Source organism: Labrus bergylta, chromosome 18 (assembly GCF_963930695.1).
Source record: "Labrus bergylta chromosome 18, fLabBer1.1, whole genome shotgun sequence".
NCBI classification, from domain to species: domain Eukaryota; kingdom Metazoa; phylum Chordata; class Actinopteri; order Labriformes; family Labridae; genus Labrus; species Labrus bergylta.
Window position 1 is genome coordinate 12189065 of NC_089212.1, and position 19564 is coordinate 12208628.

The following is a 19564-nucleotide window of genomic DNA, read 5'->3' on the forward strand; positions in this document are numbered from 1 at the left end:
GCAACTCTGTTGGGTAGTTTTTAATTTGAGGTTGCACGTGTTCACCAGTTTCAGTAGTCCAAGAAAAGGACTTAATAGAGAGACATTTTATTTATTGGCCCCACTAGTTTATAAAACCCTTCGAGGAAAATGTTTGACAGTTACATGCCCGCCAGAAAATAGCTCGAACATTTCAAAAGCAACCCGAGGCAGTAAGTCACACACAGAAACAATCTCTCAGGCAACCCTTTTTAGTTCTGTATTGGAGCATCAGCACTGCCAGATGAAGCGCACATTATGACAAGCGTTTCACACTGCTAAGATGATAAAAGCTCCAGTGTTCAAAGGGGAGCGTGGTAAGATCTAATAGCTCACCTGTTGTTGTGGAGTTGCTGGAGGAGTTCCACTTGGAGATGCTGGGCCGCCTGCTGAGGTTCAGATCCAGACGGGTGATGGTGCGCTTGTTGCCATTCTTGTCGATGACCTCCGTGAAGAGTTTAGGGTCGTCTGTGTTACTTGAGCTGTCTTGTTCTTGGTCCACATCCGAGAGCAGTACGATGCGATGGTTGAGCTGTGGGCTTGCCTGTTTGGAGGACAGAGGGGACAGGACCGGGGACATGCTGTGGAGGCTGTTGGAGGCAGGGAAAGAGGTGTTGAAGACCCCGGCGAGAGATGGTGAAGTGAGGCTCTTGGGGTGGGATTTGGCTTGGGGGTATGGCTCGTTTGTGTGGGACAGGGGCAATTGTAGCCCCTCAGAAAGTTTTCGGCCTGTCTTATTTTGTCCTTTCCACTTTGCATGTTCCTGCTGGCAGTTACTAGGCCCTGGATTTAGCGTGGACGGCCCTACTATGTCAGGGCTTTTGTGGCTAACATGTTGCACTTTCCCATCTACATCCTGCACTTTGGCCACCACCCTGAGCCCTGCATTACACTTGTTCATTGCCTTCAGAGATGGTGTATTCTCACATAATGCTTCATCTAAAGAATCAAAAGTCTTAATTGGTCGAAGGTTGCTGCCGCTTTCCCGTCGGGTCAGACCCTCCGTCAGGTTGCAAAAGGACCACTCGTAACCCAGCTCGCCATCGTACTCTGAGAAGTCAGTGCAGAAATCCATGTCAGGATCAAAACCCCGGTTATCCTCCATGAAGTCCCAACCCTCGTGACCGATCTGGAAGGGTTCCTCCATGGGCAGGATGGGGTTACTGACTGCGCTGACATAAGAGCCGGTGACTGAGCTGTCAGAGACGTGAACTGAGTAAGGGGCAGCAGGGGTCTCCTTCACTACTGACGCTGAAGATTTAGACACACCATTTTGAGCTGGAATCTCATTTGATGAAGTCTTACTTGATACTTTCTTCTTCATCTTGCTGTGCAGAAAATCCTCAGCGCTGTCATGCTTTTTACCTCCCAACTTCTTCAGCTTTTTGCTCTTAGGCGCAGCTTTCTTCTGCTCTGGAGGGCCAGCGCGAGGATAGCTGGCGCTGCTGAGGACCTGACCTCCAAGGTGGACCTCCTGACCCTCCATGTAGTCCTGGAGTTTCCCATCCTGGTTACCCATCCTGACTTTATTGGCACAAACCCTGCACAGTGATAAGAAATCTGCAAGCAACTGACGGTGCTCAGCCGCCAGCCAGCAGAGCTCTGCGACTGCTTCCTTTCTTGCCTGCTGGGAGTTGAGGAGTTTGCCTGAGGAGTCGGAAGACTGGCCTCTTTGTTCGGACACGGCAAGATCCTCCTTTCTCCAGTCATGGTCATTAGCGAACCGTTCTGAATGAGGGGCGCGGCTCTTGTACTTGAAGCCCGGAGACCGCCTCTTGGGGAAATACAGGCTGATGTGGCTTAGCTCACGGATGGGTGCATACAGGAGCAACACAGTGTGTGTGCCCTCCATGATTGGTGCCATGTTAATCACTGAAGCACTCTGAGAAAGTGGACGGTCCCCAGATTGAGTGACTGAACTTGGACTGCAGAGGAGGATCTCTGGCTATTCATCACCTGGCCTTTCCCGATGCTGTCAGGGAGAAAGTAGAACACACTGTAAATATGATGAATTGTCCAGAACATGCTAGCCCTACTAGTGACTTTTTGGCACTTTGAAGACAGTTTACAGTTGTACAAGTAACACATCAGATTAATCATAATCTTAAAATTTTAAACATACAAAAGATATTCCCTCAAATCATTGCAGGCTAATTTCAAAGCTAGTACTGATGCTTAATTCTAACTGCTCCTCCCCTAGAAAAGGCCACTCCATATTTCACAGCCAAACCTTATAGTAATACAAAACTCAATAAATTCAACATTGCATGGATTCAACTTCTACTTTCTAACCATCCAAACCATACATTTGAATCGTCCTCCTCTTCGACATTGCTGTATAACCAGATGAAACATTACACAAACGTAATTCACCGACATTTCTAAGCTGCCGCATAAAACCTGAGCGTGTCAATTAAGGTGACGACACATGCAGAGCCCAATGCAGTCGATGCCATCTGAGACATGTAAGCAGAGCAGGGCACATATTTCATGTCTTTCAGTGGTTTCCCCTGACATTTCTGAACTGTTTACATCATAACATAATCCTGCTATGGGTTAGTGTCACCTTGCATCGAGACACGAATGCAATTATCAGCGTGTGAACGGCAGAATAAAAACAAACAAACAAAAAAACCCACTATGCTGTGCTTTCTGCAGCACACTTACAACTTAAATTAGTAAACATTTAGCTTGGTTTCTGGGACATTTAAATGACGTGACTCCAAAACTCCGCAGTAGCCTCACTATTAGATTCAGTAAATCGAAGCTGAGTTTGTTTCAGTCAAATCCACCTGCAAGCAGACCAGCAGTTCCCGAAAGATAAACAGTCACTTACCCGATTTAGTGGCATGGATAATATTTCTTCACATCTCTCCTCTGCAACCATCCAGTGTTCACGGCGGCTTCGTCGGGGTTTTGCCGCCATGAATGACGGGAATTTGGACCAATAAAGACGCTCAGCGCTGGCTCGCTGCGCTTTGATTGGCTCCTGATCGTTCATCCACATCCCACAATTTGAGTCAGTGCAGCTGCAGCTTTCAGGTAGACCATGTGATCCTTTGGCAGTGTGACTGACTTCGCTGAAGAAGAGTAACACACTGCGGCTTCAATGGAGGTCATCTGATGTTGTAGCAGTGACCAGCAGTAAACAGGCTAACACAAGCATACCGTCAAAAGCAGAAAAATGTTTTGTATTTGAAAGCACCTGCTCTTAGAAGTCCGAGGAGGAGCCATATCTTACGAACCGGAGACACCTAGTGGCTTACATTTGCATCACACTTACACTTGTATTAAACTACAACTAATTTAGAAAAAAAACAAAACTTCTCAAGAGATTATATACTCTAACAAAGGGCGTTATATTTTCAGTGACTTGCAGAATATTTATCTTATTTTATTATCACAAAAATATTGTGATATTTTATTAAATGTATAAGAAAATAAGGGAAATCGTAGAAGAATAAAAATGTACAGATACAATATAAGTGTTTTTTTTGTACTAAGATGACGTTGCCTGTGTACCCATAAAACAACCCATACAGCCTAACCATCATCTAACTTCACAACATGTAACTTTTATTGTTGACCAAAACGGGCCATTGTATGAATGTTTATTTATTTATTTATTTTTATTTTTTACAGTTTAAAGTTACAGGGACAATGCACATTCACAACATCTCTGTAATGTACCAGTTTAGCCATCATGACTATTTTCAACTGCAGCCCCTGGGCAGGTGAGTGACAGAACAAGACACACAAGGTACATTAAAACAGAGCCACAATACTGTACACTTAGCAGGGCACATATAGGACACTTTAAAGCAAGGACAGCAAAAGTCTACATTAAAAAAATATAGACTGAAATATATTGTACATCCAGAAGCACATAAGTCACAAGCAGGACAACAAGTTACTTTCACATGACGTCACCTACATCTATTACCACACAGATATAACTATTTAAAAATATAACCCATCTGATTGTGGAATTACCTTTAATGAATTGAAATAAATATTTTAGTTGAATTTATCAATGGCTACTGAAATATGCACGTTATCATTAGGCTGCTTGTTTCAACAGGCTGCTAATAGGGCAATAAAGAACGAAGGGGGGGTGGGTCATTTGTCATCATTAATGAAAGAAGACCAAGGGACTAAATTGAAAAGAAGTGGGCGGGAGGAAAAAAGAAGAGCAGGATGACGTGTTATAAAAAGGCTAATTGAAAGAAGGAAACGTATCCTGTGAAGAGGACAGCTTCTCAGCTCACATCGTCGACGCTAGAGGGCGCCATAGCATCATTATTATGTAGCATATGTCTTTATTTTAATTCAGTCGCAGGGATGAGTGGGCTTCATTATGCCAGGGCTGAGTCAACTGTGATTCAACGTTGGATAACCAGGGACCAGACTGATCACTGTCACTATAATCAGTCCTCAGGAAAAAAAAAAGTGAAGTGATTTGATATTAGTCATCTACTTTTTTTTAGAGTTTCATATGACATGAAATTATTAATGAATGACCATTCATCTAATCATCATGTTAGAAATAGTGAAAAACTTGCACAGGTTTGCCTACATGTCATTTTTTTCAGGCGGTTTCATACAGAATGAGGATTTCGTATAGAGATTCAATTAACTCAGCAAACACAGAGATATTTTGCATGACATAAACGTTGAGTTAAATCACTACAAATGCTTTGTGAAGACGGTGTTTAGACGAAGTTTTAGACTTACTGTAGGCTTATTTTAGAGGTTTCGCTCTCTGTACGTCAACAGTGTGAGTAGCCTATCTAATTCACTATAGGCCTATAAACGTATTGATAATAATATAAAGCTATCTCTTCATTTGTTTAAATGTTAGTAAAGTCATTAGTAATATTAGTATATGCAGCAGGCTATTTCAAGTCATCACACACACACACACACACACACACACACACACACGCACGCACACACATACATACATAGTGGGGTGCTGGCCATGGTGCTGAATTGCTGCTGAAACAGTGAATAGGCTATCTATCCTACACACAGGCTACTGCCCTGGCTACAGATTGACTCTGACAGTTACTTTCACAAATTAGCATGTTCACTGAACAGTGGTAGATATCAGTGAATTGAGAAGGGATGCAGCAGCAACAACAAAAAGAAAAGAAAAAACAGAGAGACACACACGTTTTGTAGTGCCTTTTCTTTTTTCTTTTCTTTTTTTTTGCCATCTGCATTTATCACACTTGCGTTTGAATATTCGCGCTTTCTCGGTTGTATTCATTAGGTCTGCCTGTGACGTCGAAGATAAAGATCCCGCTGCTGTATCTCGGCTATACGACGTGGCTTCTCCCCGTTTCCCCACCGCCTCACCGTCCCCAGTCGCTTTCAGCACACACCGATGCTGACACACACTCCTCCTCCGGGCGGCGAGCAGGGCATGAGCACAGGGGCTTGAGTGACACATGCTGCGGTAGTCTACCCCGCTGAATGGCCGTGGATTAGCCATATATGCTAATATCGATAGGAGAGAGGAGCCAGCGGAGGCTTGCCGAGTCTGAACAGGCTCCTTTGCAGCCATGGCTGAAGGTGGAGAAGGAGAGGATGAAATCCAGTTCCTCAGGACTGTGAGTACATTCCCTGCCGCTTGTAGTTGAAGCGCTGCCCTGGTGGCTGTGGAGACATGTGAAGCTTTCTTTTTCACGGCGTACCTTTGTATGTGGGATTGCGACGGTCGCTTATGCCTTGGTTTCATTCAAACAGGTTTTTTAATTCCGTAGCCTTTGATAACCCTCTGCATTCCTGCAGCTCTTTCAGGCGGTGATAGTGCTCTGTTGTTTTGCGCATGGCTCACTGACAGCTATTGTCTCTCCTGCAGTCTCTTGTCTCCAGAAGTTGACAGCACTTTATCCATCGCAATGAAAAACTTACACAAGCCCCTTAGGGCACCTTTTGTATTCATAATTGTCGGTTTCAGTTCCGACAGAGCTTAAGAGTCAAAACCACTGTGATTTTAACGTGCTCAGTAAGTCACAGGATAAAAAGTCAGGCATCATAGCAAATCTCTTTTTAGGAGAAAGAACGAGATGTGAGTCGTTATGCAGCATATTGTTTAATATATTCAAACGTGGTAGCCTGGCAGTGAAGGCTGCCAGTCCAGACAGTCACCCCAGGGTGCCTGTGCAGCAGCAAAGGTCTATGCAAATGAACTGAGAACCACATTTTGTAGTAAATACAATATCGCTGCAACCAAACAGAATTAATAATAAGTGGTACTTGTTGAACAAAAGCCAATATACGGCAAACACACTGTAATGTATTAAAGGGACTGTAATTTAGGATTAAACTTGATGTACAATCTTTTCTATTCTTGGCTCCAGCACTGCACTACAGTGGAAATGATTAAACTGTAATTCTTAAGCTGAAAAACAATGTGTGGGATTGGAAATGTCTCAAAGTTGTTGCACAGAGAGAAGCACTTTCCACTTTTGACAAAGACGCATGATGACATGATCTGTTCATATATGGATAAGTGCATTGAGAGGCATGGCATGTCTCAAAAGGCACATTGCATCGAGGATGGATGGGAGTGTTGGAGGTCCTTCAGACAGACCCCGAGGCAGTAGGTGTTGGGTTGCACATTTCACTGGCACAGCTGCGTGCGGTTTCTCTTTATTAAGCTGCTCACAGATGCACAACCTGGCGTTTACTTTGAGGTAAACGGAGTAGGGATGTTTTCTAGTAAACCACAGTAGTTTGGTATTTTTCCCCTTAAATGTCTATATCATTTGGTTGGTGCTAGTTGAGGACTTTTAAACCTAAATAATGCACAAATGAACTTCTCTTTGCGATCTAGTATTCATTTACATCTTTCATAGAAACAGTGTTAACATGTCAATAGTGATCCAAGCATTCAAATGCAGCTTTGTTACTCTAACTTAAGTTGTCAGAGGGGCATGAACAACACACAGCAAGTGAAGGGTTCTCGACTAAGCCTGTTTTTTTTTTTTTTCCATAATACAGAAAGGCTTACCTTTCCCCAGTCTTTTTCACAATGTCCCCTCCTCTCACTCAGAAATAGCTAATGTCTCCTCCCCATTTCCAGCCAACCTTTTAACCACAGCACAACCAGTAGAGGTCACGGCATCAGCATCCCCGCCACTCCAGAAAAGAGCTGACATTTCAGCACGGCTTCTCTATTCTTTTTCTTCTGGGCTCGAACTTAAATGCCAGCAATTCCCAATCAGGATCTTTAGAGACAAGCTCACAAGAGTTGTGGATTTTGTTGTATTTGCCTGCTTGTCTGTTCTGGTCTCTTTTTGTTGGTCAGATTTTTTCCTACCCAGATGTAACCCAGTGAGTAGAAATGAATGACATTGACGAATAGGAAACTGCTGTTGCTTTAAAGAGGGCTTAGCAGCTTGTTGCTTCCCTTCACACAGGGAAGCAGCTGATAGGGTGGATGGTGTTTGGATGGCGGCGCAGTGAGCGAGCTGGCTGTTTATGAGGGTAAAAGTGTGTGTGTGCGTGTGTGTGTGTGTGTGTGTGTGTGTGTGTGTGTGTGTGTGTGTGTGTGTGTGTGTGTGTGTGTGTGTGTGTGTGTTGAATGCAAATGCGGAGCTGTAGCTGTGTGGTGCAGTCAGGCTGCACCAGACGTGCCACAGCAGAGCACAGTGCAGAAATTATTCATCAGGCCAAGCGAGGCACAGCTGAACCATTCAGTGAAGAGGAGCAGCAGAACAGATACACACAAGTATGAACATGCACACACATATAGGCCTACATTTACTTACACGACTAAAGTCAGTCCTGCAGAAACAAAAGCTCCGTTGGACACACATATGCTCCTTTGAACACACTCATGCATACACGGCTGCTCCGAACCTGTGACGTTGGGATAAGAAAAAACTGATAGTTGACATTCTGCTAGCTTAGATTAATGCTACACTCTTAAAAGGCATTGTAGTGTTTGTTTGCTGTGGTCACGTGATGATTTAGCTGAAATAATTTCTTCTTTGTTGCTGCTCTAAAGCAGAAGTTGTTGACTTCCTGGTGGTATATATAGCTCTTATTTTTGCTTGTCTACTGGATAAGAAAGAATTAAACAAGCTAATAAGTGTAGTATCTCAAGGATGCGCTCAGTGGCACACTCTGATGGTACATTTTGGGTGATGTGACATTTCCAATGTCGGTACCAGAATCTGCACGACTCGACATCAAAGTTGCTTTCTGAAAGAGCAGTAGTTGGGAAAACAGTCTGGTAGGATATGTAGCGGCAATGTTTCTTACAGATGCCCAAAAGTAGCCTGTTATTAAAGCCAGGGAGCTTGATAAAGCAGTTCACAAACTGCCTTTTCTCTAACAATGCCAAGTAATTTCCCTGGAGTGAGAGTAGAAATTACCCCTGCCGGACTGCTGCCTATAAACCTCAACTCAGTGGGAGGAAAAAGGAAGGGAGGAGAGCGAGGATAGCTCAGCCGCGGGTAATTTGATGTTACAGGGAGGGGAACGGTGCTGATGGTGAATCGGGAGACTCAAAGAAAAGCCTCCCTAAAACTGCAGTTTAATATCAGAGGGGGCAAGGTGTCAGTGCAGAGAGTTTAATAAGACTGCATATTCTGCAGGAACTTCATTCAGCCTGTTTGGAAATCGGATCTGTCCTTAGACGCTTCAGCTCAAGCATCGCTCGCTTCATTATAAGAGGTATACTGAATAGAATATCAGCTTATGGTGACCTAGCTCAAGCTGCTCATCATGTAAAACTTATTTTCTAAATAAATTGCTTTCAAACTGTGCTTTGTGTCATCAGGGCAGAATGAGAGAATGTAGCGAGGATAGAGGAATAATACACTTTAGTTGTTGTTATCCCTGTTCAGTTTGTTATTATACTTTATACTTGAGGAACACCTATTGGTTGAAACATGCTACAGAGCAGCATGTTATGTGAGCATCCATGTGCACAGCTTCTCTGCTGCGAAGTTCCCTGCCAGGCACGTATCAAATTCTGGTGATCTAATATCAGTTCGAGTGGGTGTAGCGACTTTGAAAAGGCCAGACTGGGTCTTTGATTAATGCACAGTGGCAGGCGGCTTGTTTATGTGAAAGGCGCCGGACACACTTTACATCCAGGCGAGAAGTGCTGGTTCAACAACACAAAAGAAAATGCATAGAGCCGAACCAGCTGATGAAGAAAAAAAATAACCATAAGGAGTAAAATGACGACCATAAAGCACTGAAGTGTGCTGTGTGCTGGTGTCATCAGTGCCAGAGCTCGCTGCCTCCTCACCCACTCGTCCTCTTTGAACACGCTGCTGGGTTGTTCCTTTGTTGCTCTGCGTTTCTCCTGGCTTCTGTTGTCACAATCAACTCTCCTTTTCCGGATTTTCACTTTTATCTCCCTCTTTTATCTTTCTTCAGATGCATGTTATTCAAATGTGCAAATATGTGTATATGTTTGCTGTACTGTATGTTTTCTGGAGGCTGTGAGTAGGGCCCGACCGATGTTGTATTTTTGGGGCCGATACCGATATTGTGAAGGAAAATAAATCTGATACTGATATATCTTTCTTTGATCTGTTTTCAATCTGTAGAGCAATGTATAGACATGTATTCCGTTAAATGCTCAAATGTGGATCAAACACCTGTGAAAAAAGATTTAAGATTAAGACAAGATGGTCACTGAACTGGAGAGTAACTGCACATGTACGTGCATCAACGCTTGATACTCTGGAAAGTGACAATGCTTGATGAAATCCATGTAGCACACTCTGCTGGTGACAGAGAACTGCTAGTGTATAACAATGATGCTCAAATGAAATGCTATTTGACTGGTAAATAAATCTAGAAATATTGGTACATACCTGCAGTAAAATTGGCCATTACCGATAGGCACTGGATAAGATGATATCGGCCGATATTATTGGCTGGACGATTAATCGGTCAATATTATCGGCTGGACGATTAATCGGACGATATTTTCGGCTGGAAGATTAATCGGACGATATTATCGGCTGGAAGATTAATCGGACGATATTATCGGCTGGAAGATTAATCGATCGGGCTCTAACTTTGAGGGTGGAAGGGTGCAACTAACTGCTACTCCACAATCGCCCAGAGTCAGCCAAAGGTGTCCAGTGTTCAGTCTGGGATATATTGTCCTGACTATGAAACTCTATGGAAGCATCTTGAAGGAGAGTTTTCCAGGTTTACTGCTGACCTTTCCATGCACATTCCAACAGAATAATTATTCTTTTTCTTCCTTATGTCTAACTTGTTTATTTTTATGTAAGCGTTACAAGTACGCCAAACTCACTTCATACCCCCCCTCCTCAGAACTCTGTCACTTGCCCTGTGTATAATTGTCTGAGATTACCATGAAATTATTCCCACTGATGGGAGTTCACTCCAGCACTTCATCACATTCCTCTTGACACTAAGGAGGAGAGCTTTAATGTCATTATGATGAGGTTCTGCTGTCATTTCATGGTTGGATTCAAAAAGGAATGGCTCAGTTTCTTAAGCAACCAAATGTCATTTATTGAGAATAACGGTTTAGATTCACCCTGAAATGACAAATAATTTCATTAAACAGGGAAACTTCTTCTTTTCCCTCACACTGTTACTTGGAACATTGCTTCGTCTAGTGTTTGTTGGCATTCCTTTTTTACCAGCTGTTGATTTAGAAAAATAAAGCTGCGAGTGGTCGCTTGACTTTCCTCATATCTGTTTGATTTATTTAATTTAGAATTTCTTTCTTGGCTGAGTTTGAAAACGATTTGATTTGGAATCTTTTCCTGGACGGGGTGTATTTAAACTCCAAACTCCAAACTGCAAAGTTAAATCATGTCTAAAGCACAGTATTGATCTTGGCTCTACCTCCACACCGCACACACACACATATATACTTCCACGATATAAACGGCTGCACTATTGATTCCCTCATATCTTTTATTATTAGCTTAATCTCATTCATACTTCCCAATATTGCACTTGCACAAAAGTAAGTCTGAACGAGCTTCAATGTGCAGTGATGTTCTTAAGCAGGAGGCTGTTTCTCTGTGTAGCATGATGAAGATGGACAGATGAGATAGGCCTGTGAGTTACAGGGAATTAAGCCCGGCCGGCCGGCCCACGGACAACCCAGTGCAAAGCTGCTGTAATGAGCTATTGATCGCGCCACCAAATGAAGAAATTTCTTCAGTAATGTCAGTGGCATGCAGTAAGCGGGTCTGATTGATCTGTAGTTTCAAAGCATGAATATTTAATCAGGCAGGGTAGGACGCTTCCACCTAAAGAAGACGATGTTGTTGTTTTCTTTTTGGTTTTCAACATGTTTGACTTTTATGTTTTAAACTATAGAAACAACGGGTAGCAAGTATATGAAAGGAATGACCAATGAGGCGTTTTTTTCTCTTGTGCTTACTAACAGTTTGAAGCGGCCATAGAGTATGCTAAGAAGGATGTACTCAAGAGTTTTGGTGAATATTGTACGTTTCGGCTGCAACAAGTTTTTTTTTTTCTGTTGACAAATATCTTTAATATTTCAGAAATCCCAAAATGTTATTGCACTGTGGCCTAGTGGTTAGTCCGCGTCCCATGGACGTTGGTGGAGGCGCTGGTTCAAATTGGATCCGTGACTCCTTTCCATCCGTCATGTCACTCCCCACTCTCTGTCCCTCTCTCTTATTTATTTTTTTATTTTTTTTAATAAATTAAGGTTATTTATTTTAACCTTTATTTAACCAGGTAATTAACCTTTATTTAACCAGGTAATTAACCCATTGAGATCATGATCTGTTTTACAAGTGTCACCTGGCCAAGAGGGCAGCAGCACGCATTATAATAAACATTATATGATTAGGAAACAGTTTACAAACAATAAGTTAAGAGGAAACAACAATTACAATGTGCAAATTGGTTTGCAGATAAGGTGCAATGATGACAGATTACAATTCAAAAACACAGGTACTGCCCAATGGTCTCTCCCAGTTTTAAGACTCTATAGTTATACTGACTCAAAATAAAGACATAAAAAGCCCACAAATAAATCTTTAAAATAATGAGAGAGAGAGAGCGACATCAAGGATAAGCTGATCTCAATTATCTCTGGGTAAATTTGTTGACAATGAATCTATAAGAAAATCCTTGACAAACGCACAAAACAACAAATTATTCACCTTTTCTATATATGGTAAAATAAAAATGTCCACTCAACAACTATGGCTATATGGGCAACTATATAAAGGCTGGATAAAATTCAAGACACTTTTATTAAGAGGGCAGTATTATTGAAGAGAATAAAATCATCAGTGTATATGCAGAGTACACTGTCTTACTGTGTTTGACACATCTACTGTTTCAAAGTATCAGTGAGTTTAACTTAATTTTTTTCCTGTGTTTAATAAATAACGACCAAAACCAAAAAAAGAAAAATTCACTGCAGGGAACTGATGAATTGTTCATGTCTAAATTAAATGAGTGATTTCACTACTTCTCAAAACCCTTTGCATCACTTCTCAACAAACGTTCACACTTCTTTCCAACACAAACGTTTAAGAATTCCATTTTTTGCATTTTCTCAAAAACATTAAATCTTGACTATCATATCTGTTTAACTGCTTCCTGTATTTATTATTTTATTCAAATCAAATCAAACCTGCCTCCTTGATCCCCTCATTGTTATCTTTGTTTGTATTAAGTCTGTTGTTATTCACAGCAGGGACCACATAGCCACGTAGCCAGAACAATCTTTTGTTGGTACGTTTCACTTTTACTCAGAAACTAAATGATTTTTCTTTCTTACATTAACAAAGAGTGCATATGTTATTGACTTCTTTCTGTAGCTTCTTTTGTGCTATGACCAGCTCCTGATATCCATGGCTAGCTGCATTGGACCTACAACAATGCAGGGCAATTAATCCTGCAAGCTCCACTGACAGCCAACAGAAAACATGCAAACATGAGATTCCTACGCACCCCTTATTTTCTCAGTCTGTTGGCATTTTATCAGATATATGCAAGTTGTTAGCTTGAATTCATACTTGTAACAAATATTTAGCACAGTAACCTACACTTGACTTTTGTCTCCGCCTGTTAGCCATAGGTGTCCTGCAGAACATTGGCACTGCGTCTGTGTGGGTTAAATCAAACAATCTTGTTTAACTATAAACCCACAAAATACTTAGACACCATATGGCTCAGTGAACACTTGCAACAAAGACACTGCAGGGCTCCAATATTCCAGAAATGTATTTCACCAGGGTCGATGGTTGAACAGTAAGTGAACACTTTAAGTTGCCAAATAGATTTTTTTCTCACCAGCAGCCACCGTTAGCCTTGATAGAACTCTCTGCCTCTCTTTCATATTGCTTCTTGGCTGTAAATGTCGACTGAATAACTCAAGACTGTATTTGTTGACTCTTTTTGTGGTTATTCATTAGTCACAGCAGGTTGTAGAACAAGCAGTAGCCTACATTTCATTATTTTTTATTCACTTAGTTTTATCTCTAAAATGATCCTATTTAATTGCAAAATAACGCAGTCCCACTTTTTTTTTTAATGCTTTTAATAGACCAGAAAGTGGCAAGTAGCTGGTGTAGGAAAAGCCTGAGTTGCGGTTTTGATTGATACCAATCTCATGTCTTTAAAGTCAGCTAAGTTTAGCATAAAACTTAAAATGTTAGAAAATAAGGTTATATAATAATAAGTGAGGTTTTAAGGGTCTAGTTTTTTTCTTGACTGAGAGCTGAGAACTGTAACTTTTGTTTTTTTGTAGTGCCTAGCTTAAGTAACACCTACTAGCTCTAGTTACTTACTCAGCAGACAAAGGAAAAGAGACAATATGTGTTTTGTTATAAACTCCTGAAGAATGAAAATTAGAATTTCCCTAAATGTTTGAGAGATACTAGTTTTTCTACAATCAGGAATGTGGTTGCCCAACAGCGGAAGTTGATAAAATAGAGAAAACAAAGCTACTTGAAAGACTTTTGAGTTGTCTTAATTGTTCAGACTAAATACCACAGGCTTGTTTCTTAGTGAGACCATCATTGTTGTCAGGCTTTCTCAGTTTTATCTTCTTTTTTTTTCACTTATTTGAAGATAAATTGTGAAACTGTCAGTCAGGCTGCACTGGATTAATTATCTCGCTTTCCTTGATGTCACCCTTAGCTAGCACATTACCCAAAACAAACCAGAGATTCACTGTCTCTTTTCTAATTAGCCACTTGGGTGGCACCAAATCCATCCAGTGAGGGACGTTTGGCTCATTTTAACTTTCTGAGTCTAATCTGAATCTGTAGCCTTGGCTTCAGAGTGAGCAGGGTTTAGTGAAGATGAATTTAAATAACGTATTTGATGTAAGTGATTCTCTTTTAATGGAACTAAAAGTTACATCATTTGACACATTTACACATGTAAGCAACAAGGGTGGCTGTTAGGCAAAGAATAGGTATTATATCTAGTTCATGTCTAAAACTTTCAGAAACCATTTTCTCTATACCTGTGCATCTGTTACCACAGAAACCAATTGATTCCAGCATATTACCATGGATAAAAACCATTAAAAGCCTCACTACTTTACTGTTTGTGAATCATTCTCCTCCTACATGAAGCAGCTCTGGCATCTGCCGTAATTACGTCCAATGTTCTGTCTCCCCACTGTGAACCTAATAAGCCATTTAGAGGAGTGTTCACTGCTGCAATCGTCTGCTGTTGTGCTTCACTTTATAGGAGAAAGTTGAGTGCCCCTCCTCCGAGTTTACAGAGTTTAAAATAAAACCTTGACAGTCATCTGAAACTGCAATGCCGGATCATTATGCCGCAGCCAAGGGTTCTCCCAGTGCAACCAGTGCACGTTTGTGAAGAATCAAATGGACTTTACTGAAGGTGTGTAATGGTGTAATTTGCAGGATGCTACAGCAATTGCTGTGCTCGGAAGAATCTACGATGTTACCCCCTCCAGGCTGACGCCAAAGTCTCGGCCTCCGATACGGTGGCGTTTCCCACCTCATAAAAGATTCATACCCCTTTAACAATCTCTGCGTCGCACCACACCAGCACAGACGAGGCGATATCCCCCTTTTTATTGAGCCTTGTTGCTGCAGAGTCAACGATGTGTGATATAAAAAAGTATACTATCCTGCCTTGCCAGCAAGCAGGTTTAGAGATCCATGGAGGCCGTAAGGATCCTCGTAACAGCAAACCCATTTCTCTCATAAGGGGTCGACATATTTGCACTTTTATTTCCTTCTGTAGCTTTTGTACTGTTTCTTCTTTAATCTGGGATTCTGCAGTGTTTCTGAGGAGAGGCAGAGTTTGTAGGTAGGTCTATAGCGCTGCAGGTGAGGGAACGCTGAGATACAGAGGGGCATTTTTTTTTATACCCTTACTAGGCCGACTACCTCTGCAGCATTGCTGACTTAGTTTTCCTCAGGCCCGTGCACATTACCTCCTAACTTTATCGGAGAAGTGTTTCTTTGGCAGTATAGCTGACAAGCTGACACTTCAGAAGTCCCCCACCAAGCTGTTAATGGCCTCCTCCTGTAATGTATGACAAATAAGGGAGCTGCAGGTTGATATATGGAGCAGGAAAAAATTGCTCTACTAGCGCCTGTCTAATGACTAACAACCTGGAGGAGTTGAGGTGTCTGTTTTTAAGCACCCTACAGCTGTATTCATCCAGTGTCGCATGACATGTTGCTGGCAGTGACATGTATTTCCCTAAATTTGGAAATTTTCACTGAAACAGATTATTGCAGCATCCTTTTTACTTCCATCTGACTTTCTTTCTGAGTGTCAGCTGTGCTTTGGCATTGACATCAAAACCCCTCAACTGGGCGTCATCACCAGTCCCTGAGCAAATAGAGTTTGTCATGGGGGAGTGTCTCAGCTGCAGTTCAATCTTCCACTTCTTCTGTTACCGCAGGGTGTCGCCCAGTGAAGCTTTACTCATGAGCATGTGGATGAGCACTCCGCAGAATTTTAGTTAGGTCAGGTCATGAAGGACAAAGGATATTTTTATCTTTGAGAAGCTGACACTGTGATCACGTAAGGAAGATATACCTTAATATGAACACTTCTGAGTCGGGCTGATAAAATAGTTTGACATTATATGATTCTGCCAAGAGTAAGATAAGGAGGTCACAACTGCTCTCACGTCTGCACAATAAAAACATAATGCAAAATAATGCTTCACATGTATCTTAGCATGAGGAATTAGCTTCTAAACAGGAAACAGTTACTCTTTAAAACAGTAAAAAGAGCCTCTTCCAAAAAGCTCTAAAGCTCACTATTTAAAATGTAACATCTTCCCTTCTTTAAATAGAATAAATCCTTCACAACATCTGTTTCATAGGACAGATGGAAAAGGCAAGTAAAATGTCCATCAAAAACTTGATTTACAAGGTAAACTCCCTCACACTGTCTGAGTTTTTGATGAACATCTTTCCTTCTGACACTTCATAAATGTGCACATTGCTAGTCTCCCTTTTTCTCTCAGCCATCCTGAAGACAACATCGTTTCACTCTACAAGTTCAGTCACCTGCTGGTGTTGTAGACCATGACATCTCCAAGACCTGCAAGACCTGTGCCTTGCCGCTGGCGTCCTTGGACACCCACAACTGGTGTTTCTGTTGCCTCGGCTGACACCACCAGGCCATCAAAGACTCCTGCCCTGCCTGTGTCGCAACACCAACACTGGTTCACAGAGGTCCCGGCTCCCTCTCCACTGACCTGGTTCTACAGAAGAAGGCTGTAGTCACTGTTCATTGTCAAGCCACCAAGAAACATTGTTGGAGCCCGGGGCTGATAGTAGGTTGTCCCAGTACCAGTTGTCTTGCAATCGTATCCACCGTTTCAACCCAAGGTCTGGTGGTTGAGGCTTCATTTGCTCTTTTAAGGAGTCCTGGTAATCCATTTCTGACCACTAGTTCAGTGTCTGACTCTGTACTTGATGAACCAGCTGAGTTCGTTGAGGGACAAGTTTGTTTTTGCCCAACAAAACGGTCCGAGCCTGGAAACCTTGGTTGTCAGTACCCAGGTTTTGGGGCATAGGGGTGTATTAATTTAGCTAGCCAATCATGGGCCCAGCTGGGAGTACATTCATCCCTAACGGCTTTCCCTTCTCACGTTAACTTATAGAAAAGCCTGGGCGTAACACACTGGGCGAACTTCACTTCTGTGGGTCTGTGTTTAGCCCTCTGACTGCAGGCACAGCTGCCTTCCTCTTTCAGACACATTGCAGAAATCCAAAAAGGAGACGAGAAATGTTCGCATGGGGGTTTTATAGGGACCTCGGGTGCATGGTAAATACCACCTGATTGAGTGGAGAGTGAAAAATCAGGTACTGAGGCAGTGCCTGTGTGGGTAAACAAATAGCTAAGCTCTTCGGAGGGCTAAGAACCGTCCAGTGTCTGTAGTATTTTTAAAGCAAGGCTAGCTGTTCCTCTGTTTCTAATTTGTGCTTGACAGACAAAATAATGGTATCAATCATCTCGTCGAATTCTTAACATGAATGCAAATAAGTGTTTTTTCCCCAAAAGAAAAACTGTACTTTCATATGAAGCATATTACATGATGCTGGCCCTTGAGAAACACTCATACGCTTGATATAGTAGGTCACATGCACAGTACTTCCACTTTCTTGACCTGAAAGCAAAGTGCATTTCCATTTCCTCACCACTTCCGTCTTTTTCTAGCACCACAGTATTAAAACGGTGAGTCAGAATTCATGCCTGGCCTCCTGGACGCAGGCTGGTTACAAATGCACCTGTTAGCGCTGCTCTCCTTTTGGATCTCCAGGAAAGCTTGTCTTCCTCTAAAAATACAACACATGCTGCAATAAATGAAAAAAGTCTCAATTCCCTCAGCGGAGGAGTCTTCCGTGAGGAGAGGAAGCAGAGGGAATGAGAGGTGTTATAGTCTGTGAATGTTCTTGCCCTGGCTATAGTGCTGTCACATTTTGCCCCCAAGCATCTTCGATGCTGTCATGTAGTCAGGGGAAAATGCACTCCAATTTCTTCCACACTCTTTGTATTGCATCATCACAAAACACCCAAGACATTACCGAGCTGTTTCATTGCCAGCTTTTTCCTTATTTATTTATTTTTTATTTTTTTTCAGTACAGCATTGACAGAAAGCAAGGAAGTGATGAAAATGCTTACTTAGCCTCTCACACTAAAACCACCGCTTGGGAGAAGATGCAGTGCTGCAAGGTGCAATGAAACACTTTACTGCCTCTCTCCTCCCGTACTGAAGCATGCAGACAGACGTTACACCTCCAGACATGGGAGGGGGTTTGATGTCACTTAGTAACACTTGGTTTATGAACTTTCCCCTGATACAACCCATGGCAGCCCTCATTTTTGGTGGACCATAACTGTGACTTTTTCCTCATATCAGCGCTGTGATATACTCTTACATTTCAAAACTTACAGCAGCAACAAACATTCCGAACCGTTTAAGGTGTATTAATTTCCCTCAACAGGCTATTTGCTTCGCAGTGATGGCCGTACCTGTCCAATCTCTGAGATGGATTGCCTCGGTCCATATGGCCGCTGCTGTTTCCAGCTGTATATGGAGACTGTATGGTGATTGGGTAATTAGATTGCCTGCAGTGATTAGACGGTGTAGGTCTGAAGCGAAATATGTGCCAGATGAGGGTGCCACACACACACACACACACAGACACACACACAGACACACACACAGACACACACACACACACACACACACACACACACACACACACACACACACACACACACACACACACACACACACACACACAGAACCTGAGAGGATCAAAAATGGATGGGGGGGACTATTGAACCACCACAGATTAGATTATCTTCAGATGCCGTTGTTGTATTTTCTTTGTTTGTTTATTCTTAGAAAGACCACTGAGCATTAACAGAGCTTGAAGCCAATTTCATAAGCTGAAATAAAAAGATAAAATACAAGTTAAGCTGACGTGTTTTTCCGTGTGTCTTATTTCTGGATGCAAAAATCTGTACACTAAAAATTGCTGTAGATCTTTGTGAATTTAAAAGGACCAGTTCAGAAGCTTCTTGCTGATGTAGTCCTGTAATATCTCACGAGACGCTGCGAAGACATTTATTCATATTAACTGCACTGACTGGAGCTGATATGGCAAATTCAAAGTTTAAAATGAATTGAAATATGTGCCACGATGCTCCAAACAACATACTGCATCGTAGCCAGTGCTGCTTTCATTATGTGCCAGGGCTGGCCACAGACACTGTTCAATAACAAGCTGTAAAGCTGTCATCCTCAGCACCCTTGGGAAAGCCTTTAAAGAGGCTGAAATTTAAGCGTATGTCAAATATCATTTATGGTGTCACTCTGACCCAGGGATTTTAATGATGTGAGTTAGTGTGTGTTTTTGTGTGTGTGTGTGTGTGTGTGTGTGTGTGTGTGTGAGAGAGAGGTCTTCATACTCTCTGTAGCTCCATTTGCCTTTCTTTCTGTCCCGCTCTCTGTCTGTATCACTCTGTCTGTGCTCCGAGGGGGCAGCACGTTCAGCACTGTGCCTCGAGACG

General features: G+C 42.2%; 2 protein-coding genes across 2 annotated transcripts in view; one reads left to right on the plus strand and one right to left on the minus strand.

The window, feature by feature from the left end:
• The window catches only part of LOC109981309 (formin), a 53745-nt gene extending 50582 nt beyond the window's left edge, over positions 1-3163 (minus strand). Inside the window, exons 1-2 of the mRNA XM_065966136.1 lie at positions 2855-3163; positions 355-1990 (exon numbers count right to left, since the gene is read on the minus strand). Of these exons, the coding sequence (XP_065822208.1) occupies positions 355-1882 (1528 nt within the window). The 5' untranslated portion in view covers positions 1883-1990; positions 2855-3163. The remainder of the gene's footprint in view (positions 1-354; positions 1991-2854) is intronic.
• Positions 3164-3731: 568 nt separating this feature from the next.
• LOC109981315 (ryanodine receptor 3-like) overlaps positions 3732-19564 on the plus strand; it is a 109012-nt gene continuing 93179 nt past the window's right edge. Inside the window, exon 1 of the mRNA XM_065966428.1 lies at positions 3732-5633. Within this exon, the coding sequence (XP_065822500.1) occupies positions 5586-5633 (48 nt within the window). The 5' untranslated portion in view covers positions 3732-5585. The remainder of the gene's footprint in view (positions 5634-19564) is intronic.